The sequence below is a fragment of the Danio aesculapii genome, chromosome 1 (genome assembly GCF_903798145.1).
Source record: "Danio aesculapii chromosome 1, fDanAes4.1, whole genome shotgun sequence".
In the NCBI taxonomy this organism is placed as follows: Eukaryota; Metazoa; Chordata; class Actinopteri; order Cypriniformes; family Danionidae; genus Danio; species Danio aesculapii.
Genome location: NC_079435.1, coordinates 14,017,324 through 14,043,780, shown reverse-complemented (window position 1 = coordinate 14,043,780; position 26,457 = coordinate 14,017,324). Strand labels below are relative to the sequence as shown.

General features: G+C 35.5%; 1 protein-coding gene across 1 annotated transcript; it reads left to right on the top strand.

Annotated features, from left to right (window-relative positions):
- Window positions 1–3,715: 3,715 nt before the first annotated feature.
- Window positions 3,716–25,630, top strand: LOC130237158 (transmembrane protease serine 3). Its single transcript, XM_056468048.1, has 13 exons — window positions 3,716–3,984; window positions 8,677–8,950; window positions 10,899–11,021; window positions 14,646–14,765; window positions 15,294–15,417; window positions 18,505–18,633; window positions 20,571–20,617; window positions 21,538–21,703; window positions 23,437–23,606; window positions 23,688–23,783; window positions 23,920–24,044; window positions 24,472–24,621; window positions 25,548–25,630. The coding sequence occupies exons 1-13, from the start codon at window positions 3,904–3,906 to the stop codon at window positions 25,569–25,571; spliced, it is 1,629 nt and encodes a 542-aa protein (XP_056324023.1). The 5' UTR covers window positions 3,716–3,903; the 3' UTR covers window positions 25,572–25,630.
- Window positions 25,631–26,457: the final 827 nt, after the last annotated feature.

Genomic DNA, 26,457 nt, shown 5'->3' with positions numbered 1-26,457 from the left:
TGGAGATTGAGGCACACTCTGACAGGCACGTGGGAACGGTGGGCAGCGAGAACTAGCATTAAATGCACAAGCAACAAAAACAGGTACAAGATGCTCAGAGCTGAAAATTACAAACTTCTGAAAGGTATAATAAATAATCTGGTGGGTGTTTTGAGCTGAAACTGTATAGAGACGTCCTGGAGACGCAAAATACTTTTTGTGGTGGTGGTGGAGGGGGGGGGGGGGGGTAAAATGGATGCCCTTTAAAATTTAATGTAATAATGCTTTTTTAAATTAATATTATTATATACGCACACACACTGGTCAATTTAAATGTATTTTTTTATTGTATAGTATTTTTTTTATAACTTATTTAAAACGTCATTTCTGTTTAACAAATGTTGCCGTGTGAAAATACATTCTGAAATATTATATAAGTTCATATTCTGTATTGTTTTCTGGGTTTTGTAATATAATTAAAATCAATAAAAACAAAGTTGAAAAAAGTAATACTTCTGGATACTGTTTCTTCAAAAGCTTTCAGTATTTTATAGCCATCATGGAAATAAATGTTGAACACTTTTGTTGTACTTTTATTCATAAAAAAATCGAACTAATAATCTAAACGTTATTAATGTTTTTTTATTCTTTGAACTGCCAAAAGAAACTGTTCATCATTGAAAAAAGGGGTTTGGAGTACCTTTTTATGCTTGGCCTTCTCTGTGAATATAATTATGTGCCCTAGAGTTTCAGTTCAATTAGGCGGCAGCTGAAAGGCTGGTGACCTTTTTGTGCTCGGCGCTCAAGCCTGACCTTCCAATGTAACCGGACCACAGAAGCTGAGCCAGTCCAGCATTACCTGATCCACAGCTGTAGTGACACGACAAAACACTGCTGCACACCTGCTCAGGTGTCACAGGTGCTCAGGTGTGCCAGAGTGAGCAAGCGAGAGAGAGAGAGAGAGAGAGAGAGAGAACGAGAGAGAGAGAGAGAGGGACAGACACACTAGATGGTTATAAAAGAATCATTGTAAATATACTGATTATTATTATTAATTATTACTGTTTTATCTTAAAATTGAACGTTAAATGTACAGTTTATTCTGATTTATTATTGTTATTATTATTTACTCCAACCATTTACTGTGTTTACTATTTTTTCAATATACGGTATATGTTCTATTATTGTAAACTTTTTAAATGCTATGGCAATACATTTGTCATGCCATTCAATCATTTTCCTTCGGCTTATTCATCAGGGGTCACCACAGCAGAATGAACCGCCAACTTATCCAGAATATGTTTAACGCAGCAGATGTCCTTCCAGCTGCAACACAGTACTGGGAAACATCCATACACACTCATTCACACTCATACACTACAGATAATTTAGCTTACCCAATTCACCTATAGCGCAAGTCTTTGGACTGTGGAGGAAACCGGAGCACCCATAGGAAACCCACGCCAACACGAGGAGAACATGTAAACTACACAGAGAAATGGCAACTGATCCAGCTGAGACTCGAACCAGCAATCTTCTTGCTGTGAGGTGACAGTGCTAACCACTGAGCCACATATTAGCCATTTTTTTCTTATTTGTGTATATATTTTTATTTCTAACTGTTTATGTATGCATATACAGTGAAGCCTGAAATTAATTATGCCCCTGGCAAATTCTGACTTAGAATGGGAGAAGTCTGTGTCATTTCTGGCTAAAGAAACTTAAAATCAGAATTTGAGAGGGGTATGAATATATTTGGGCTTGACTGTATGTATTATCTAATCACTATATTATTTTATTCATTGTTTATGTAATGTGAAATGCTTTGGCAAAACTTAAGAGTAACATTACATAACATATCATCATGACAATAAATCTCACTTGTATTTGAAAGAAACAGAAAGTTGTGCATTTTATTATATGGTTATTCATTTTAAATGTCTTCTCTTTCATTATCTTTTAAATAACCTAGTCTAATGAAGTCTAATAAATAATATTAGATTTTTTTTGTATTGTGTATGTATTTATGAAACTTTATGCAAGTAGATGTGTATTATATAATCATTTTCTTATTTTATTCATTGTTTATGTAATGTGCAAAGCTTTGGCAATACTTATACTTTTTTAAAGTTGTGCATTTTATTATATTTCTGTCAATATTAATTTTCTTCTCTTTCATTATCTTTTTATTAAACATATTAAACTTTTTCTTATTGTCTATGTATTTAGGTGGTTCATTCCGCTGTGGCGACCCCTGATTAATAAATGGGACTAAGCCAAAAAGAATGAATGAATGAAATGTACAGTTGAAGTCAGAATTATTTGCCCCTGTTTGATTTTTTTTTAAATATTTCCCAAATGATGTTTAACAGAGCAAGGAAATTTTCACAGTATGTCTGATAATATTTTTTCTTCTGGAGAAAGTCTTATTTGTTTTAATTCGGCTAGAATAAAAGCAGTTTTTAAATTTGTTAGTCAAAATTATTAGCCCCATTTAAGCTAAATATTTTTTTCAATAGTCTACAGAACAAACCATCATTATACAATAACTTGCCTAATTACTCTAACCTGCCTGGTTAACCTAATTATCAGTTTTTAGAGATGAGTTATTAAAACTATTATGTTTAGAAATTAAGTCACATTTTGTTGACTTAAAGTTGCATTGCCAACTAATTCTCATTAGCGTATTAGTAGACTGTCTGTTTAATGTCTGTTGATACTGCTCCTTTAACAGACATTTAACTGACTATAAAACTTACACTAACCCTAACCCCAACCTAACAGTGTACTTATAATCTAATGAGAATTAATTGGCATGTAGATGCAATGTAACTTAAATTGAACAAAACGCATCAAATGGACCATCAAAATAAAGTGATAAGTATTGCCAAAGCATTGCATATTACATAAACAATTAATAAAATAATATATTGATTATTTAATACTTGTATACATGCATAAAAAACAATAAAAAATATGATTAATACATACAGTTGAAGTTATTAGCCCCGCTGAATTATTAGCCCCCCTGTTTATTTTTTTCCCCAATTTCTGTTTAACGGGGAGAAGATTTTTTTGGTATCACTTTATTTTGATGGTTCCTTCAACACATTTTGTTGAATTTAAGTCACATTGCATCTTCATTCCAACTAATTCTCAATAGATTATAAGTAGATTGTTAGGTTGGAGTTATGGTTAGCGTAAGATGACATGTACTTGCAAAGTTTCTTATAGTCAGTTAAATGTTGAAGAATCAGTATCAGCAGATATTAAGCAGACAGTCTACTAATACTCAAATGAGAAGTAATTGGCATGTAGCTGCAATGCAACTTTTAGTCAACAAAGTGTGCAACAGGGGCCATCAAAATAAAGTCTTACCCTTACATTACATAATAGATTATAATGTCAATAAAACTCATTTGAATTTGAGAAAGTTGTGTATATTATATTTCTATCAATATTAATTTTCTTCTCTTTCGTTATCTTTATAATAACCATATTAGATTGTATTTATCAAACTTCTAATGATTTCTTTATGCATGTATATAAATATTATATTATCACTATATTATTTTATTAATTAAATAAATTCTTATATAATATATATTGTCATGCCAATAAAGCTCATTTGAATTTGAAACTTGAGAGAGAGAGGGAGAGAGAGCGAGCGAGAGAGAGAGAGAGGGGAATAAGATATGAAGCTGCTCAGAAAGCCACTTCTCCAGCTCTCCATTCAGTCACCTTCAAATTAGCCCCTTCATTTCTCCATTCCCTCCCAGGCTAATTTCACAGCCAGTTACTTGCATTTGGGGTCATTTCATTCTTCATTTGGTTGACGAGGATTAATCAGACCGAGGGCCTTGGATTCTCCATCTTAAGTGGATCTCTGTCGCCGCGGCCTCATTTATCCGGGATGGAGTGCAGATGAGAGGAGGCATGGATTCGTCCCAGACCGCAGGAGAGACAGAGCAGCCCGTTTCTGAAGGAGGAAGCCCAGAGGAGAAGGTGAGACAGCGGGACGAGCTGTTTTTCATGTCAAGACTGTTTGCTGGTGGCCTTGAGCTTTTCAGAGACTGTTAAATTATATCAAGGATGACCTGCTGGGTCTGTCGCGACACATGGCATATATCTTGGTCAGTGTTACTTTTAAAAGTTACAAAGTTACCTTTATAAGTAATATATTAGAATCTTAAACAGGTCTATAGCCAGTCTGGTGAAAGGGGTGGATCTTTTTTCTCAAAAAGTGGACTTTTTTGCAGTTATTCACTTAATTTTCGTTTTAACAATGAGGTTTAAATACTGCATTTGAGTGACTTTTTAAGCACAATTTTTTTAGCTGGACTTGTCGGGTGGTCATCATAACCACACTTTTTCATGTACCAAAAATATTTCCTAAATATTTAGAATAAAGTAATATTAAAAAGAACGTATTCATATGTATTATTAAAATACACATTTATCACATCATATATCATTAAGGAAAAAAGAATCTGTTAAGGCTTTAAATAAAAAAATGCTTTAATAAAAACGGCCTATTAAGGCAAAGTAAATTGTCATTTATTAGGCAAATAACAAACTGGCCAGCACGTTCAACTGTCCATACTCTCAGAAAAAAATGGTACAAACCCTTGTCACTGTGGCAGTACCTTTTTATGAAACAGAATTGTATCTTAAGACAAAGAAACAAATTTGTGCCATTGCAGTTTGTGCCTTTAAGGACATGATTTGTACCATGGGAAACTAAAATGTTCCTTTGTTTTTAAAACCTGCAGATACAATAGTGTACCTTCATCAAATCTGATCCATGAAGGAACCACTAAAGTGACAAGACACTTTGTACCTTAACAGTGTGAAATGTGTTCCTTCAAGAACTATTTAAAGGCTTTTTGTTGTATCCAAAATGTGTCAATTTATTTTCGGTTAATATAAAACATCAAAAACATTTTTAAATGTAACTTTTAAAAAACATAAATGTAAATTTTTAAAAACAATGCTTTAAAAAAGTCTTTTTTTGTGTAAATGCACCTTTTCAACTTACAATAAAGAATTAAAAATACTTTAACATAAATCAAAAGATCTATTTTTTAGAAACATTTCACAACACTTTTTACAAAATTGTTACAGAAACACATTCTCCCATGTATAGAACCCTTTTTTCTCCAATGTTCACACAATACCTTTGTAATCATCTAAAGGTTAATTTAACTCACATAATTTTAAAATAGAAATAGAATTATGCAAAAGTATTGTACTGAGATATGCACAATGTTTGATGACTTTTTACAATACTAAAATGTCTGCATAAACACTTTGCATGCAGGACTTTTGCCTGCTCACGTGTGTAGTGGAAAGCAAATGCCAAAAGGTGCAGATATCAATAATGAAACTGTAATTATCAGAAAATGCTTATCAAATGGTTATTAAAATTCCTTAAATGTTTAGTTCACAATCCCTATAGTTTTGTTTTACCAGTTGTTTTGTGTTATAGAACTTAATAATTAATGTTTATGAGTTTCTTTAAACATGTGCTTTTAAATAATGATTTATAATAATAATAATTTTAATATGGAAATTATTCATACAATCACTTTACTTTTTCAGTATTATTTTTTTCATAGACATTGTAATAATGAAGAAGTTGTACCTAATACCTAACACGTATGTACCTTTTAATAAGAACAATATACCTTCAATTATACCATAAAAGGTACAGAACAGTCTCATTAGAGGTTTTTTCTGTACCATATAAGGTAAAACTTTTACGAAGATACAAAACTGTTCCCTAAGGAACTTTATTTGTACCACCATGTACCTTTTTTCTGAGACTGTAAGAACACTAACAAAACATGTAATTTCCCACTGTTTAAAACTTTACCTTAAAATAGTTGCATGTATACTTTGTATATTTTACCCGTGTTACCGCGGGTTTCCTCTGGGTGCTTTGGTTTTTCCCACAGTCTAAAGACATGCACTACAGGTGAATTGAATAAACTAAATTGGCCATAGTGTATGAGTGAGTATGGGTGTTTCCCAGTACTGGGTTGCAGCTGTAAGAGCATCAGCTGCATAAAGCATAAGTCGGAATAGTTGGCGGTTCATTCCATTGTGGCAGCCTCTGAAATACTGTAGAGACTAAGCCGAAGGACAATGAATGAATGAATTAAAATGAGTCAAATTAGCCTACACGAGGCAGCGAGATGTACAGTAGTCAACATTTGAAGTGGATCAAAAAAGTTTTTCCAAAATTGTCCTAGGACAAGAATGGCTGTTTTTGAACAGTTTTTGAGTAACTTTGATGAAAGCTGAAGATCCACTTCAAATGTTGACTGCTGTTCTCAGTATCTGTTCCTCTCCGGCTCTTCATCATGCATGGGATCGGTTTGTCACAACAAGCTGCGTGTGTGACTGAGATTAACCAACTCAGGTAACAGGTCGTCAGAAAATTACTGTCTAATGTTACTCTAAATTGTTTAGGCCTGTTATGGGCGCAGGTATTTTTACAGATTTAATGCTCAGCTGCATGTTTTCGAGGTGATAACGGCTTCAAATCGTGAAAATATTGCTGCTTTCACACACAGAGAAAATGTTGCTGGGTGATGTCACTGATCTCGGCGTGGCTAACAGAATAGCGGATGGACAGTCACCGTCCGCTCAGGACAAAAGAAAATGATCACCTGGCAGGAAAAGTGGCACACATACAGTGCATCCGGAAAGTCTTTATATTGCTTCACTTTTTCCACATTGTTTTGTTACAGCCTTATTCAAAAATGGATTAAATTAATTTATTTCCTCAATTCTACACACAATACCCCATTATGACAATGTGAAGAAAGATTTTTTGAAATTGTTGCAAATTTATTTAAAATAAAAAACCTGAAAAATCACATGTACTGAAGAATTGACAGCTTTTGCTGTGAAGCTCTAAATTGAGCTCAGGTACATTCTGTTTTCACTGATCATTCTTGAGATGTTTCAGCAGCTTAACTGGAATTCACCTGTGCTAAATTCTGTTGATTGGACATGATTTGTAAAGACATACACCTGTCTATATAAGGTCCCAGGGTTGACAGTGCATGTCAAAGCACAAACCAAGCATGAAGACAAAGGAATTGTCTGTAGACCTCTGAGACAGGATTGTCTTGAGGCACAAGGCTGGGGAAGGTTACAGAAAAAGTTCTGCTGCTCTGAAAGTTCCAATGAGCACAGTGGCCTCCATCATTCATAAGGGCAAGATGTTTGGAACCACCAGGACTCTTCCTAGAGCTGGCCGGCTATCTAAGCTGAGAGATCGCAGTAGAAGGGCCTTAGTCAGGGAGATGATCAATAACAAGATGGTCACTCTTTCTGAGCTCCAGCGTTCTACTATGGAGAGAGGAGAACCTTACAAAAGGACAATCATCTGTGCAGCAATCCACCGATCAGGCCTGTATGGTAGAGTGGCCAAACAGAAGCCACTCCCCACCTGGAATTTGCCAAAAGGCATCTGAAGGACTCTAATGGCTCGTTTACACTGACTGGTAAAGTACGGTGCGGTTCGGGTCATCTTTACCAGGCTTGCGTTTCCACTACCAAGGGTACCCTTTTGGTGGGTGTGGTGTATGACAGAAAGTCATTTTCGCTCGAGAAAATGTCTACAGTAAAGCTGTATGGGTCGTTCACATATCATATGAGAAGCACTTCTCACAAAACAGATGCTCTTGACCTCAAACTGGGGTGACGGTTCATCTTCAAGTAGGACAATATCCCAAAGTACACCGCCAAAATATCAATGGAGTGGCTTTACAACAACTCTGTGAATGTCCTTGAGTGGCCCAGCCAGAGCCTAGACCTAAATCCAATTGAACATCTCTGGAGAGATCTGAAAATGGCTGTACACCGTCGCTTCCCATCCAACATGATAGAGCTTGAGAGGTACTGCAAAGAGGAAAGTGCCAAGCTTGTGGCATTATAATCAAAAAGACTTGAGGCTGTAATTGTTGCCAAAGGTGCATCAACAAAGTATTGAGCAAAGGCTGTGAATACTTCTGTACATGTGATTTTTCAGGTTTTTTATTTTTAATAAATTTACAATCAAAAACTCTTTTTTCACATTGTCATTATGGGGTATTGTGTGTAGAATTTTGAGGAAATAAATGAATTTAATCTATTTTGGAATAAGGTTGTAACATAAAAAATGTGGAAAAAGTGAAGCGCTATGAATACTTTCCAGATGCACTGTATATGAGCAAGATTGTGGATTTTATCACACAAAAAAATAAATACATATTTAAGAAAAAAAAGCAGTTTTATAACCAATAATATTTTTTGATTAGCATTCGTTTTTTAGTATAGTGAGCATAGTTCCCCACTTTAATAATTTAATTTATCTGACAAAACAAACCCCTGATAATTTGTTTTATATTTAATTTTATTTTGGCACATTCTTTGCGGCATGCTTATGCAGTGACAGCATAGCCATCTATGATCATTGGTACAGTAAATGATAGTGAACTTGAAAATGTTCACTAAAAACTTGAAAATTGTATCCCTTTGTTTTGACAAAATATTTTCTCTTTCAGAATTTATCAAAAAAATAATAGCTTCAGTCTTATAATAAAATTGATTAGATTTATTTACAGCCATTTTAAATTAATTTCAATGCAAAAAAAAGGTTTTAAAAAATGGAAATTAATTTAGTTTTTTGGTGACTCTCCTCAGGAACTGGGAGAGGACAGCACTGAATCTGGCCCTCTTGAGCTGGTCTCTGTCACAGAAGAGGATCTGCCTGTATGCGAAACCCCGAGCACCTTCAATCTCAGTGCCTTTGGCAGTCAAAACAGCCTCTTCTATGACCCGGACTCACAGGACCCTCATGTGCCCATTGATCTGCCCAATGAGGCATCTGCTCCACTGCCTGTGTATAAAATATACAATATTCAGATCCCACCAAGTCCAGGTGTGCCCGTCATCAAAGTCCAGCCCTTCCTGGATGGTAAGTTTTCTTAGTGTGACATTATTATCGAAGTAAAATTAGGACAGAGATGTTGAGCTGAGGTGTTAAATGTGTATATATTCATCAGCCATTAATCTCATCATTAGTACTTAAAGGGATAATTCACACAAAGGTGAAAGTCCTGCCGTCATTTGCTCAACCTCAGCCTTGTTTCCTTCTGTTGAGTACAAAAGAAGATATTTTGAAGAATGCTGAAAATTGGTATTTGTTTTTCCTACTATGGATGTAGAAGGCTACTGGTTTTCAACATTCTTCAAAATATCTTGTAATGTAATGTGTACAAAGCGCATTTATTGTGTATAGTCATGCACCCAAAGTTCTTCACAATCATGAAGAGGGTCTCTCCACACCACCACCAGTGTGTAACATCCACTTGGATGATGCGACGGCAGCCACAGGACAATGGTGCCAGTGCGCTCACTACATACCAGCTATTGGTGGAGTGGAGTGATAGTGATAAAGCCAATTCAGTGGATGGGGATGATTGGGAGGCCATGATTGCTAAGAGCCGATGGAGTGAATTTGGCCAGGACACCGGGGTCACACCCCTAGTCTTTACGAGAAGTGCCAAGAGATTTTTAATGACCAGAGTCAGGACCTCGTTTTAACATCTCATCCGAAAGACGATGCTCACTGACAGTATAGTGTTCCCTTCATTTACACCTGCTGGCCTAGCAATAGCAACCTAGTTTTCCCATGTGTTCTCCCATCCAGGTACTGACCAGGCACAGTCCTGCTTAGCTTCAGTGAGTAACCGGTCTTGGCCTGCTGGGTGATATGGCTGTGGCAAATCTTATCTGACAACACCACCATAAACTAAATTCATAAAGATTTGAAAACTCTTGAGAGTACATTTTTTATTTTTGGGTGAACTGGCCCTTTAAGATATTTTACTTTCACTATCAGAGCTAAATATGTTTATATTGTTATAAAAATACATATATTTCAAATATAAAAGATGTTCTTTTGAACAAAAAAATCTGGAAAAATCTGTTCCCACAACATGATTAAGCAGAACAACTGTTTTGAACATTGATGATAATAATAAGATATGTTTATTGAGCATCAAATCATCATTTGCAGCTATGTTCCCATCCAAATATGTGACTTAAGCTTACATAAAAAACTGGAATACAGCATTAATCATTTGCAAATGAAGCACTGTTTCCATCAAGTGAGTGAAAGAGAACAAAATCGTCACTTCCTGATAAACTGGTGCCAAATATCAAAAAGAAAATTGAAGTTTGCTGTGGTTGAGGAAGCCACTGTGGGTTGTTTTCTTATATAATAAATTACTTGCACCTCACACGATGCAATGGAGGCACAATGGCTTTTGGAGGCCAGGACCACATTTTTTGGAAGAATAAAAAATGGAAGGTAATAATACTGAACCGCTTTGATGATAGACGTTGGCTGAGGGATTTTAGAATGACCTTAACAACATTTCAGATGCTTTACAGTGTGGTCGATCCGCTGGTTAATCCCATCCCATTGTGCCCATTTTTATCATCACATGATCTTTAAAAAAAAAAGTCAACCCACTTTTATGATGCGCATTCCAATCTGTAAATGTGTTTCCATTGTAGTTGATGAGCATTTCTTTCTTATAGGATAAATCATTTTTTTGTGTGCATTTTAAAAATGTGTGCGCATATTGGGCATTTCCATTAAACATTTGTTTATGAGCCATTCCAAAATGTGCAGAAAAATAGGTGAATGGAGACATAGCTACTGTCCACAGTCATTCCTGCAAAGTAAGCTTTCCTGGTGTCACTTTGTCTAAAAAAAAGTTGGTTTACAAGGCTGATTACACTAGAGTTATAGGACAGATAGCTGAGGTGTTGGATGTAATCTAATCAGTCTTGCTCCACTGACAGCTCTGGCCTTTAGCAGACTGACTTTATTCTTTCTCTCTTTGTTGTCTCAGGAGAGGAACTGTCAAACCTGAAATCCTTGTGTTGGCCGTATGTGTCTCGGAGACTGCTGACTCTGCTCATTGTCTTGGTCTTGTTAATAGTCTTGATTCTGACTCTAGGAATAGGTTTGGGAGGTGAGTTTCTTATAGTTATGACCGAATGGGTAGCCAGAACCTAGATCAGTGATAAAAATATTAAGTATTAGTATCAGGGTTAGGGTTGGACGATGCTGGGAAAATATGCGATATGTGACGTTGAGTATCACGATAACAATACAACTGTTTTTAATGTTGATAAAAACAGTAATAAAGTAAACATGCATAGAGTTTTCCAGTATCTATACATTATTGAAGTATTTTTGGGGGAACATTTACTTCACTACATTTTAAATTAGAATACCACACTTCTTATTCAACCACATTTCATAAAAACTTAATATTCCTCGTTATTTGAACTGAAGAAATGATGAGCTGCTCTGAAGTGGAATAGGAGTGTCCGACTCAGGAACGAGTGGATTGTTCTGGGTTAACCTGATAACCATGCCCAAATCACACTGAATAATTAATTTGTGAATGAAACTGATCAAATTACACTTGTTCTCAAGCCACTGATTCATAGAATCCGATCAGAGCGAGTCTCCAGTTAACGATTCACTGATTCAAATAATCCTTTTTGAGAAACTCTAGATTTTGATTAACTGTTTCAAATGATTTGGTCAGATCGAATCTCCATTTAACGATTCACTGATTCAAATGATTTGGTCAGATTGAATCTCAATTTAACGATTCACTGATTCAAATGATCTGGTCAGAGCGAATCTCCATTTAACGATTCACTGATTCAAATGCTCTAATAAGAGAGTCTCCAGTTGAAGATTCACTGAATTAAATGATTTGGTCAGAGTGAGTCTTCATTTAACGATTCACTGATTTTACAAATGATCTGATCAAAGCGAGTCTCCAGTTAAAGATTCACTGATTCAAATGATTTAGTTTAGAGTAATGCCGCAGTCACACTAGAGTTTAAGCTTGCGAAATTCTGTTGTACGGCGCTGTGAAAGGGGCAGGATTAAATAAGATGATTAGACATTTAAAAAAATCAAGCAATTGCTCCTTGCTTTAAATTTCTGTACAGAGAGGTCATGTTTTGATTCTCGATTGGTCTCAAGCAGTCAAGTGATTTCACAAGTCAGAGATCACCAAGCTTGAACTTTGCAATGCAGCGACCTGCAAAACTTGACGCACGACCTTGCGTCAAGAGTGAGTCACCATTTAACGACTCACTGATTATTCAAATGATTTGGGTCAGAGTGAGTCACCATTTAACGATTCACTGATTATTCAAATGATTTGGTCAGAGCGAGTCTCCATTTAACGATTCACTGATTATTCAAATGATTTGGTCAGAGCGAGTCTCCATTTAACGATTCACTGATTATTCAAATGATTTGGTCAGAGCGAGTCTCCATTTAACAATTCTCTGATTGTTCAAACGATCTGATCAGTGAGAGTCTCCAGTTAAAGATTCACTGATTCAAAAATTTGGTTTAAGCGAGTCTTTATTTAACAATTCACTGATTCAAATGATTTGGTCAGAGTGAGTCTCCATTTAACGATTCACTGATTATTCAAATGATCTGATCAGAGAGAGTCTCCAGTTGAAGATTCACTGATTCAAGTGATTCGGTTAGAGTGAGTCTCCAGGTAATAGGTGTGTTCGACATGAAGCACAGCTGCAGCCGGTGATCAACGAGATTAGCTCAGGTGGTGGCGGAGTTAAAAACAGAGCCGTCAAGCCGGACAGCTGGACACTTCGAGGCTCAAAGTTGCTGCAGTCATGATGACTGATCACATGGTGTCATCATAATTTTTTTTATTTGTTTTTATTTATAACAACAAAAGATTTACAAATAAAACAGAATAGCGTCTCTACAAACTATAGTTCATTTTTAAGCAACAAGGCAATTATGAATTAAATATATAACAAACTAATGAGAGAAATAAGGGGAAAATAGAGGGTAATCTAAACATAAAAACGAACAGGTCTAGTACATACAAAGCAATAAGCACAAATTCTCAGTTTAAACATCACTCTAGGCCAGGCATGGGCAAACTCGATCCTCGAGGGCCGGTGTCCCTGCAGAGTTTTGCACCAACACTATCAAACACACCTGAACACCCTAATTAGTGTCTTCAAGATTACTAGAAAGCTACAAACATGTGTGTTTGATTAGGGTGGGTGCAAAACTATGCAGGGACACCGGCCCTACAGGATCGAGTTTGCCCATCCCTGCTCTAGGTTAATACTTCTTATTTGAATATGCTAAAAAGGGGTTTAGATTTATTTACATTTATAGATATAAAACTTTACAATATATATTAATGTAAAACCCAAAACAAGGTGTTTTGATGAAGTCTTAAACAGTGATTAAGATTATTTTAGATAATGAAAGCATTTATTAAAATGCACTTTAATCCAAAAAGACTGAACAAAAGGACATTCCTAAAACAAGTGAGCTACACTTACAGAGGTAAAGTTGGTTTTATATTCGTTCATTTAGAAGTCCCTATATTGTTTATCATGTTACTTTGAATATTCGATCGGAATTAGCATGCAAGTATGACTTCTAAACAACATTCACACTATCTAATTCACTATAAACAATGTTGTACTTTGATGGTCATTTGTTGCTAATATGATTTTCCTATTTATAATTTGCAAAGAATACTTTTCTGAAATTATACTATTAAGGAGAATGTCTGAATATCCGAATATAAAACCAACTTTACCTCTATGCTACACTTTAAGTAGAAGTTTCCCAGAAAGACCAGGTACAAACGGCTAGACAGGAAATAAAATATATATATTTTTCAGTCCTAAAAATCATTTTAGAATTATTTAATAAAATAGTTCTTTAACGTAATTTGAAACCTTTAGGGTGGCAGGATCAATGATTATAATTATTTTATATTATTTTATTAAGTCTGTAAGACGTGTTTGAGTTGACATTTAGGTTATTTACTAAAATATAACATTTAAATCGTTCATTGAGCAAAATGCAGTATATAGTCTGTAAAAAAATGTTGAAAATAAGCCTGTGCAAACAATCTAGCCTTTATAATCAGATTATTTAACAAAACACGATTACTGCAGTAAAATATTTGTAGTCTTTTAATAAGCTTGATGTGTACAAGATAGAGAGGGGATGAAAAGTGAACTGTTTGTTTTAAAACTTCAGAATCGGAAGTTGTCCAATAATAAACCTAAAACACACGTGGTTGTTGTCATGCGGTGAACTCGGCCAATCGTGTAACATCGGTGTCGTCATCAGAGCTCGTGCAGTCGCTCTTTAGATGCTGCATGGTCTGAATCAGTCATCTGATCTCAGAGCGCTGTCGCGGTACTTTGATGCCACATGTGACAGTCACGTGGCATCGGCGCAGCATCAATCCGGACAAAATTTCTAACCAGCATGCACCGCTTTAAGACAGACTTCGATCGATCTGCGCTGCGTGAAGTCGAACGCACCTATTGACTGACTGATTCAAACAATCCAATCAGAGCAAGTTTACAGTTTTCAACAATTATAGTCTGAATCAAAATGAGTCAAGAACTGAAGATTCTCTAAGCTTGAATGCCTGCAACGGATGAAATATTTCTGAGAATAGGGTTAGGTATAGTGGATAGAGACAATTACAATTCAATTGTGAGTTCCCACAAAGACAGAAACATGAATCAGTGTGTGTGTTTTCCTCCAGTGGGTCTGAAGAGCTGCTCAGGGAAGTTTCAATGTGTGTCGTCAGTTCAGTGTATCAGCAGAAACGCTGTGTGTGATGGAGTCCAGGACTGTAGAGATGGAGAAGATGAACTCAACTGCGGTGGGTGAAGACTGTTCATCTCTTTCTGACTAAAATCAATATGGTATCTCCTGAGTGATGCATGTCCAATATATACACAGTAGAAGTCAAAATGATAAGCCCTCCTCTGATTTTTTCTTTTCTTTTTCAAATATTTCCCAAATGATGTTGAACAGAGCAAGGGATTTTTCACAGTATTTCCTATAATATTTTCTTTTCTGGAGAAAGTCTTATTTGTTTTATTTCAGCTAGAATAAAAGCAGTTTTTAATTTTTTTAAACCCATTTAAGGTCAATATTGTTAGTAATTCTTTTTTGATTGTCTACAGATCAAACCACTGTTATACAATGACTTACCTAATTACCCTAACTTGCCCTAGTTAAGCCTTTAAACTGCACTTTAAGCTGCATTTTAGTCAAAATACAGGGAGGCTAATAATTCTGACTTCAACTGTGTATTTGACCAGTTTATATACATTTCATAAGCATATCATTCAAAATGACTGGACGTGACTAGTGTGTGACAACTCAGTGTTCATGTGTGTTTCAGTGCGAGTGAGTGGCAGTCACTCAGTGCTGCAGGTCTTCGGCAGGGGCTTATGGAGGACGGTGTGCTCTGAGGGCTGGGATTCTCAACTGAGCACTTTAGCCTGCAAACAACTGGGATACAGCAGGTACAAACTATTATAGTGTTCTACACTGAACTTATAGGATTTCTCTAGTTGTTCGTAATTTACTGTGATTTATTAAGGGCAGGGATTTAAATATATATATATATATATATATATATATATATATATATATATATATATATATATATATATATATATATATACACACAAAATATTTAGCAACTTAAAGCTTTTTAAAAGTTGTCATTTTTGAGATTTTTTTTCATTACTGTTTATTTGACTTTTCCTGTTGTAAAAATCAGATATACTATTTTTTAAAGGCCAGGGGACCCTTTTTTCATCTCATTATTATTCTATATAAGTAAATCAATAAAATTCACATTTTAAATAACTTTTTTGTAGTTTCATCAGCATTATGAACATAAAAATATGGCCTCAATTACACGACGCAAACACCAGTGAATATATAGGACTGAATAAGGATTAAGAATGAGGGGTGAAAAAATTACTCAAAGTTTCAAATCAGTAAAATATTTCAGAGTTTGGCATAAATGTATGATTTCCATTTTAGGATTGCATTGATTTCTATGACTGTTCCGGGTGTAGAAATCAAGAATAAATACAAAAAATAAGAGAGTATATTTAATAAAAGAGCAATTCCAGCAATATGGATGTGACATTTGCAGTAAAATCTTAACACACAAATTCCCAGAGAAATTATATGCTAACATTATATTGAAACATCTGTTTATATTTTCCAAAACAACAGCGTTACGGGAGCAAAAAAATATCAATCTGTAAAAAAAAAATTATTTTAAATGAGGAAAGTAATCATGCATTATGGATGTGACCAAAAAAGTTAGAGAGTTTGCAGTATGAATTAAACTGCATAACCCAAAAGAAACGAAGCTAATCAAAAGAATAAGAGTTGTCTCTCTATCGAACAAGCATGATTGATTTCATGTTACTTGAGATTTTTTGCATTTATGAGGAAAAAGTGTCTTTATGGACGTGACAGATATGAAATTGGCACTTCTGTGATTTTGGTAAATCAAATATAATTGTTAAAAACATATTAACAGAAACATTTTTGAGTATTTTTTAAAACACTATAAAGTACTTGCTTCCACAAAAAACGCAGAAACGGTTTTGCTATTTTGGTGAAAACCTGATTTTTTTTCATGGCAAGGTTGACATTTGCATAGAATTGCTCAATAATCTTTAGAGATGCTCAGATCGATTGACCAGAGATCGGTATTGGCCGATAATCACCTTTGATGACTTAATTGGTACAAGCTGATCTGATGAACCGATCACAAGTTGGAGATGATCAAACTATTTGAATGACCTTGCATGCATTTAGGCCTTTGTACAGATAAGAACTGAAAGAACTTGTGTGTTTTTGACAATATTGCATGTACATTAAAACCTGGCTGGAAATATTACATAAATAAAACATCAAAAATATTTTTTAACATGAATATTGAATAATATAACCTGTAACATACTTATTGCAATAAACAGTAGTTTATAGGCCTGTTTATTTTTAGTAAAGAAGTAATGGATTTATAGGTGTGCATCTTTGTGATTAGGACATGTTGAACACTTCTTCCATCATTTGCAGTGTTTCCTAATTGCATTGTTTGTCATTTTTCTTACCAATTTTTATATCTGTGTTATATTATTTTTTGTAAAGCTGCTTCTGACCATGACATGTTCACACCTAAATGGCTATAAGAGACACGTTTAAGGGATTATATGGAGCATCCTTAATTTAACCTCTTAGGTAAGGAGAGATCTCCACTTATATCAAACTTAGAGGGAAAACTTACTTTATGCATTATAAAGCTTGAAGCATCAGAATCGCTACGCAGTATCGGCCGATCACCATGACAAGAAATCTGTACTCAGTATTGGCTGCAAAAATCCTGATCCTGAGCATTCCTAATAATCGTAATCTTATATATTCATGCTTAGTAAAATACGAATACATTAACTAACAATTTACCTCGCTTTTTGCATCTATTGCAATTGTCTCAGAGTTCTGCTAATTGCAGTAGCAGTCGTCAATGTCTGCGGGACAGTTGTGAAAGATCAGGACAATATTTTCCGTAATCACATCCTTGGTCAGCAATTATTCATCTCTGTTAAATAACAGCCATCATCTCCCCCCACATCTGCAACTTAAGGAAAATTCATTTCCAAGGGCAAAGCAGGGATTTCCCCATTTTAAACACAGAAATATGGTGAAACTGTCCTTGTGTGTGGTGTTTCCTTACACTGTGTGGGTGTCTATGAATAATAATGTGCCTCTGTTGCCGGTGGCCTCATTATACCTGCATAGTTAATCCAATTAAAATCAGTCTGCCATTAAATGAAAGGAAAAAACGTATTGGTTGGAAACACTGTTTAACCTCAACTAGGTCAAGATGTTGCATTTAATAACATCTTTCGTCTTCTGTCTGTCTTTCAGTTTTAGAGGTCTGCAGATTTTGTTTAGCATCATGACACTTTTTAGCACTGAAAAACAATGATTGATTACAGTACTTCAGGTCATGTCAATCGCTTTGAGCTTACAGAGTGAATAAAAAAAGACAGAGATTTTGTCTTAAAAATTTGATGTGAATGTGAAAGTACTTCATGCAGTTTTAATATTGATTAAACACTGAATTCATACTGGATTCAGAGCTCTTGTCCAATTGCACTTTTTACGAAAAATAACTATGGTTATACTACAAACAAAACAAACTGTTGTTGTATTTTACCTTTTATTTGATAAAGTAGTATTGCTCAAGTAGTATTTGATGAAGTAGTGTTCAAAAGTATTGTAAGAACCGGCAAAAACACTCGCGTTTTTAACAACGACGCTACAAACGGTTAATATAGCCACGGCCCACATGTTAACCATAAAACTACACTACAGTTTAACCATGGTATTTATATAGTACAATTATGATTATATAAATACCAATCTGTCTAAAAACATAGTTACTGCACTTCTTTAACTATAATAAAACCATGGTTATTTTTCATGAGGTATGGTTACGTGTTGAAGTGTACCAACTGACATTGAATGACTTACTAAAAGCTAACATGGTTGTGTTTTTGTTTACCTGTCTTTGACTGAAGTTACGTGAGCTCTGCCGCCATACCCATCTCCTCCATTGAAGAAGTCTTCCAGAACAATCTAGTCGCTGTTAAAATCAACCAAACACACCTTCATGACACCTTCAGGATCCAGAACTCTTCATATGCTAGGTAAACTTTTTATTTATACGCTTACCGGAATATAACGCGCCAAAACAACGACTCATATGAACAGGTTCTTTTCACGAGTCATCCAAAAATCGCTCATATCTAAATTTGAATAGGATGGCTGAACCGAGTCTTTTTTTTCTTCTTCATTTATGAGTGAAATGTATTGAAGCCCGTTCCCGCCATTGAATAATAATAAAAAATAATTAAATTAAAGAAATTCAAAAGTCAGATTTCTGACTTTATAACTCGAAATTGCCACTTTATAACCCAGAATTGCCACTTTATAACTTGTAATTCTGACTTCATAACTCGGAATTGCGACTTTATAACTCAGAATTCGGGAATTCTGACTTTATTACTCAGAATTGCGACTTTATAACTCAGAATTGCGTTTTTATAACTCGGAATTGCGACATTATAAGTCAGAATTCTGACTTTATAACTCAGAATTCGGGTATTCTGACTTTATTACTTGGAATTGTGACTTTATAACAGAATTCTGACTTTATTACTCAGAATTGCGACTTTATAACTCAGAATTGCGATTTTATAACTCGAAATTGCCACTTTATAACTCAGAATTCTGACTTTATAACCCAGAATTGCCACTTTATAACTTGTAATTCTGACTTCATAACTCAGAATTGCGACTTCATAATTAGAATTCGGGAATTCTGACTTTATTACTTGGAATTGCGACTTTATAACAGAATTCTGACTTTATTACTCAGAATTGTGACTATAACTCAGAATTGCGATTTTATAACTCAGAACTGCGACTTTATAACTCGGAATTGCGACTTTATAAGTCAGAATTCTGACTTTATAACTCAGAATTCGAGAATTCTGACTTTATAACTCGGAATTGCGACTTTATAACTTGGAATTGCGACTTTATAAATTGGAATTCTGACTTTATAACTCAGTTCTGACTTTATAATTTAAAAAAAATCTTTTATTTTATTCTTTTATTATTCAGTGGCAGAAACGGGCTTCCATAGAAATGTATGGAAGGCAGTTGGGGATAAAAATCATTAAAGGGATATTTTAGTTAAAAACGAAAATTCTGTTGTGATCTTCTCACCCTTCACATGTTCCAAACCTGTTTGAATTTCTTTTTTTTTTCTGTTAAAAAAAAAAGATGTTTTGAAAAATGTTGTTTGATAGGATCATTGTGTTCCAGTGTGTTTTCCCCCCTGCTATGGACGTTTAAGGGTCCCAGCAACAAGCATTCTTCCAAATATCTTTTTTTGTGTGTGTTCAACAGATAAGTTTTAAAACCACACAGGGAGAGTAAACAATGAGGAAACTTTCATTTATGGGTGAACTAAAAAAATAAGTACAGCATCTGAAATAGAATATTCCTTATTAAATTAAGATGACCAGATTTCTTAAATGGATCAAAATGTCTTTTTTTCTCTTGTGAATATTGATATTATAATTGATAATCGTTTCAATAACGTGTGTCTAAACTAAATAGCACATATTTTAAAACTACATTATATAACAGACTTTACAAAAATGTTTGTATGTTACATGACATTAATAGTGAATTTCACTGTAGCTAACAAACAAAAGAGCATTTCAGACACTCTTTTCCTCAAGTCAAAATCAGGCCTGAGGACGATCCATCAAGGCCAAAGACTGTCAAGTAAGATCAGTCCAGTGACTGATGCAGTACATGACATATTGTTCAATACAATTTGAAGTGTCTCTACTGACATACTGACATTAAGAAGTGTCTGCAGGTACCTGAAACGCAGTCAGGATCGAGACATCTTATACCTTCTGATGAATTTCTGAGAGAAAATTCTGTACAAAAAGAAAAGAGATATCTAGATTCCACCGGGAAATGAAATGAGAAGACAGCTTGTTGAATTGACAGAGAAACAAACAAACAAGATGTGTCGTTAAAAATGTATCTTCTGTCTTTCCAGAAACACCCACTGCAATTCTGGTTTAGTGACTGCTGTCAAATGTATAGGTGAGTGGATACCGATATTAATATTGTCATTTTGTTCGACAATGCCAACATGTCGAAATTCTCTTTACACTTCACAAATTTCTAAATGTATCTCCTTCTAGATCTTTAAAGCTACAGTCACCAAAATTGGCCCAGAGCTTCAGGCTGATCTGAAGTTTAATTCTATGTCTTTTCTAACTGATCAGAACCACCATTTATGTAAAACCAAAATTATCATCAAAATATTGTATGTTCTGAAATGGTGAAAAAAAAGATATTCAAATAGTTACGGTGAACTAGGACCACAAAACCAGTCATGAGTGTCAATTTATGGAAATTGAGGTCACATGACAGCTGAATAATTAAGCTTTCCATTGACGTATGCTTTGTTAGGATAAGACAAATTTGGATAATCTGGAATCAGAGGGTTAAAACATTAAATATACAGAGAAAATCATATTTTAAGTTTAAATGAAGTGTTTAGGAAGGCACATTATGAAATAAAAGTTGAATTTTTATATATTTACAATAGGATATTTACAAAAAAATCCTATCTAATCCTATTGTTTATCTACAGTATCTAGTTTAACTAGCAAAACCTAGCGACTACATCATCTCATAAAGTAAAAACATTAGAAACATACTACCAACATGCTAATTGTCGCAAGAAATATACTAACTGATAAAGTAGCAAACTCATAAATGCTAAAAATATGCTAACATGCTAAAAACATGTTAAAACACGCTAGCAACATTCTAATTCTTGCTGCCTTGTCATGCCAACATAAAGCTTGTCATTGAATTTTACTCGTGTAAAATTGAAAACACCACAATTACCAGTCTCTAATTGACCACACTGAAAGATAAGACGCCGGTAGTGTCGTTTGCATTGTGTCCGCAAGTTTCTCACTCAGATCTGGTGTGTGTGTGTTGTTGTGTAGCGTGCGGCTTCAGGTCGGCGATAAGCAGTCGTATTGTGGGAGGGAATGTGTCGAAGTCTGGCCAGGTCCCGTGGCAGGTCAGCCTTCATTACCAGAACCAGTATCTTTGTGGAGGATCCATCATCAGTGAGAGCTGGATACTCACTGCTGCACACTGTGTGTTCGGGTGAGTATGAGCCGCTGCTAGACCACTTTCTAGCACTAGCTTAGACTTTTATGCTAGCCCGATGATAGTCTGATACTGATCAAAAGTGGTTTAACTCTGGTACTAAGATGGTCCAATCTGATTTATGGTGGTCTGGTACTGGTACATGTTAGTTTTTATTGCTTTTTTCAGACTGTGATACACTGCTTCTGTTTTATCTAGCTTTTACGCTAGTCAGGGTTTGATACATACTGGTTTATACAGGCTTTGTGCTAGTCAACACTGGTCTGTGATGAGCTGGTAATAGTCCACATTGGTTAATACTGGTTTTGTGGTGGTTAGACTGGTTTGTGATGGTCTGGTACTGGTCCAGATTGATAAATACTGTTTCTGTGCAGTTCCAGACTGGTTTATGATGGTTCGGTTCTGGTCCAGGTTGATTAATTCTGGTTCTGTGCAGGCTCAGACTGGTTTATAATGGTCTGGTACTGGTCCGGATTGGTTATTACTGGTTCTGTGGTGGTCCAGATCCGTTTTTGATGGTCTGGTACTGGTCTAGATTGGTTAATTTTGGTTCTGTGGTGGTCCAGACTGGTTTGTAATGGTTAGGTACTGGTCCAGATTGAATAATTCTGGTTCTGTGCAGGTCCAGACTGGTTTATGATGGTGTGGTACTTGTCCAGATCGATTAATTATGGTTCTGTGTAGGTTTAGACTAGTTTTTGATGGTCTGTTACTGGTTCAGATACAGTAGGTTAACACTGGTTCTGTGGTGGTCCAGACTGGTTTGTGATGTTCAGGTATTGGTCCAGATTGATAAATACTTGTTCTGTGCAGGTTCAGACTGGTTTTTAACGGTCTGGTACTGGTCCAGATTGAAAAACACTTTTTCTGTGCAGTTCCAGACTGATTTATGATGGTTCGGTACTGGTCCAGATTGATTAATTCTGGTTCTGTGCAGACCTAGACTGGTTTGTGATGGTCTGGTACTGGTTCAAATTGGTAAATACTGGTTCTGTGGTGGTCCAGACCCGTATGTGATGGTCTGGTACTGGTCCAGATTGAATAATTCTGATTCTGTGCAGGTCCAAACTGGTTTATGATGGTCTGGTACTGGTAGAGAATGATTAATACTGGTTCTGTGCAGGTCCAGACTGGTTTGTAATGGCCTGGTAGCAGTCCAGATTGGTTAATACTGGTTCTGTGGAAGTCCAGACTAGTTTATGATGGTCTAGTACTGGTCCAAATTTGATAAATACTAGTTCTTTACAGTTCCACACTGGTTTGTGAAGTTCCTGTACTGGTCTAGATTGATAAATACTGGTTCTGTGCAGTTCCAGGCTGGAATATGATGATCTGGTACTGGTTCAGATTGGTTAATACTGACTCTGTGGTGGTCCAGACTAGTTTTAGATGGTCTGGTACTAGTCCGGATTGATAAATACTGGTGCTGTGGTGGTCTATACCAGTTTAAGAGGGTCTGATATCATTCCAGGCTGTTTTTTCCTGTCCAGACTAGTTAACTAGTTTATAGTGATTTATGCTGATGACCTGGGCTATTTTAATCCTGATGTGGTACCAGTCCATACTGGTTTATTCTAGTTTTCCCTTGATCCAGACTCAGTAATTCAAGTTTGGTTTAAGCTGATATGATTCTGCTCCAGTGTAGTTTATACTGGCTCTTGGCTCGTCTGGACTGAGTTATGTTGCAGTCTAGTTCCACTGCTTACATGTGAATATATTTTTGTCCAAAGATTCGCGCAGCCAGTATTATGGGATGTGTATGCTGGGTTGATAAACCTGCCGCTGAGTAAAGCTGAAGCTCATTCTGTGGAGAAAATCATCTACCATGCCAACTTCAGGTCAAAAAGCTTCAGCTATGACATTGCACTAATAAAGCTTGCACTACCTCTGACTTTCAATGGTAAGAATCTGCTTTTTTTTTACTTAACTTAAATAACAGAGCAGATTTAGTAGAGTTGATCTCCTTTTTCTCTGTTCCCAGATCAAATCGCCCCCATCTGTTTGCCTAATTACGGCGAGAGCTTTAAGAATGGACAGATGTGTCTGATCTCAGGCTGGGGAGCCACAGTGGACGGTGGTGAGTGTGGTTCCAACTTTTAAGGGCATTTAAAAGATGTAAACACTAATGCTTCTGGTAAAGACTTTTGGCAGTTCTGAAGACATTAGAAGGACTGCACTGTTATATAATTTCTGATTGTACTTGTGTGTTACAGGAGAGACCAGTGTGTCTCTACATGTCGCTCAGGTCCCTTTACTGTCTAACAAACAATGCAAGAAACTGGGTCTGACAAACTGGAACGTCTGCACAGGATTTTTGAAGGGTGTTGGGACATGTCAGGTACTGCATTTGTGTATCGTCACAATAATCTATACTGACAAAAAATGGATCATCTTAAACAAATTACTTCATCATGTCGCATCTAAAAGAATTACGTTATTACAACTGTAATACATTCAGAAAAAAACTTAATTTGTTTAACAGTAACAAGTTATTTTTTACCTGACAGTCCAAAATGCAGTATATAGGTAAATTGGGTAAGCAAAATTGGCCGTAGTGTATGTGTGTGTGTGTGTGAATGTGAGAATGTATGGGTGTTTCCCAGTACAGGGTCACGGCCGGAGGAGCATCAGCTGCATAAAATATATGCTGGAATAGTTGGTGGTTCATTCCGCTGTGGCCACCCCTGATAAATAAGGGACTAAGCCGAATGAAAATGAAAAGTTATTATTTTCAGCGTACTATAGCAGTGGTCTTGTGTGTGTAGGGGGACAGTGGAGGGCCGCTGGCCTGTCAGGGGTCCGGGTGGACACTGGTCGGGACAGGCAGCTGGGATGAAAACTGTGGAAAAGTAAACAAACCAGGAATTTACACTAGCATAAGTGAAGCTCTCACGTGGATTCAAGAACAAATGGAGGTAAAGTATATATTTTTTACTGAAATTACCTTTAAATTAGCATGGAATTCAGTTGAGATAAGCTGTCATTCACAAAATCCAAATGATTTGTATTTATTAATAGTTTGATATAATAATAAAGATAATAAAAACAAAGAACAGCTTGATTTTGCGATATTTAATTTTGTTTGGAAACTAAGGGTATTCATTTCAGTGTCAAATTCTCATTAAAGATCAGACAATATTCTTAATTTAAACCATTGCTAATGTTTTGGTGTTTTTACAAGAAAAAAATATTAAATAATAATAATATTACTATTGTGTTAAAACTTATAACATTAGAACAAATGTAAACATCACAATAGAAAAAATGTGAACATCGCAAGGAAAAACAACTATAATTTAAGTCAAAAAAGGCATATTATTATTATTATTATCATTAATATTACTACAATATTATAGAAGATAGTATATTTATTCCAATTCTATTTTTAGGCTGTACAGATCTGGCAAATTCTGCTAATAATCTGACTAAGTAGCTGATCAAACATTCATGGGTAACTAGTCACTGGGTGTGAGCAAAGGAGATTTGAGAGTGCAATTACATTACGAGGTGGCAGCTGAACTTTATTCTGATTGGATGGTTAGTGTATTTCATTAACTCTGCTTTCTAGCTGTCCTTGTTGATCATTGGTAAGAGTGTTTGTGCTGATAAAAAAACTGACAGGCCCCGAGGGTCCCTTTGACCTTTGAAACGCATTTTAATTTGTGTTTTTCTGAACACTGGAGTCATCTAGTGGCAATCGCCATGTTCTGCTTGAGTCTTACAATCTAGTTTCTCAGGTCAGGTTTACACTTATGTGATATTATAACGGCTTTTCAATGTCAGTGATGTTTTGCAGCATTGTAATGACTGGAATTTTATTCATTTAATTTATTTTACTCAGAAAGAAGAGAATCAGCTACAGTGAGCATCTCATGGTGGACAAGCTTCAATTGGACTCTATGCACATTTTCATACACATCTGATATATATATATATATATATATATATATATATATATATATATATATATATATATATATATATATATATATATATATATATATGACAGATTAATATAAATAGGTATATTTATATAATAAATTCCCTTTAAATCTCTCTTTAAAGTTTTTTGTAATTGAGTTAACATGTGAAATGCTTTTGACTGTTTTTAATTATGAATGCTATCAATTGTACATTATTTATTTGTCCAATTATTTATCATTTATCTATGCATATATTTTTGTATGTCAAGCCAAATGTACACACTCCTAATGTGATGCATTTATCATCCTGATTAAATCTTTATTTTGCTCCTCCAAAAGTTGTTTCCTCACCTCCAGTGGTTTATTTTTGTATTTAATATACAAAACGAGATGCAAAAATGAAAGCACTGGCAAACCAGTACCTCTCTCATGGTCGCCCACTGAATGGGACCTGGATGGGAGACCACATGGGAAACTAGATTGCTGCCAGAAGTGGTGTTAGTGAGACCAGCAGGGGGCACTCAACATGCGGTCTGTGAGTGTCCTACTGCCCCAGTATAGTGAAGGGGACTCTATACTACTCAGTGAGTGCCGTCTTTCAAATTAGACATTAAAACTAAGGTCCTGACTCTCTGTGGTCATTAAAAATCCCAGGAAAAAAAAAGTGGGGGTTTAACCCCGGCATCCTGGCCAAATTTGCATTCAACCATCCATTTATCATAATTGCCCTTAACCATCTCTATATCTTAATTGTCTTCATGACTGTGTCTCATCTCCACCAATCAGCTGGTGTGTGGTCTGGCACAATATGGCTGCTGTAACATCATC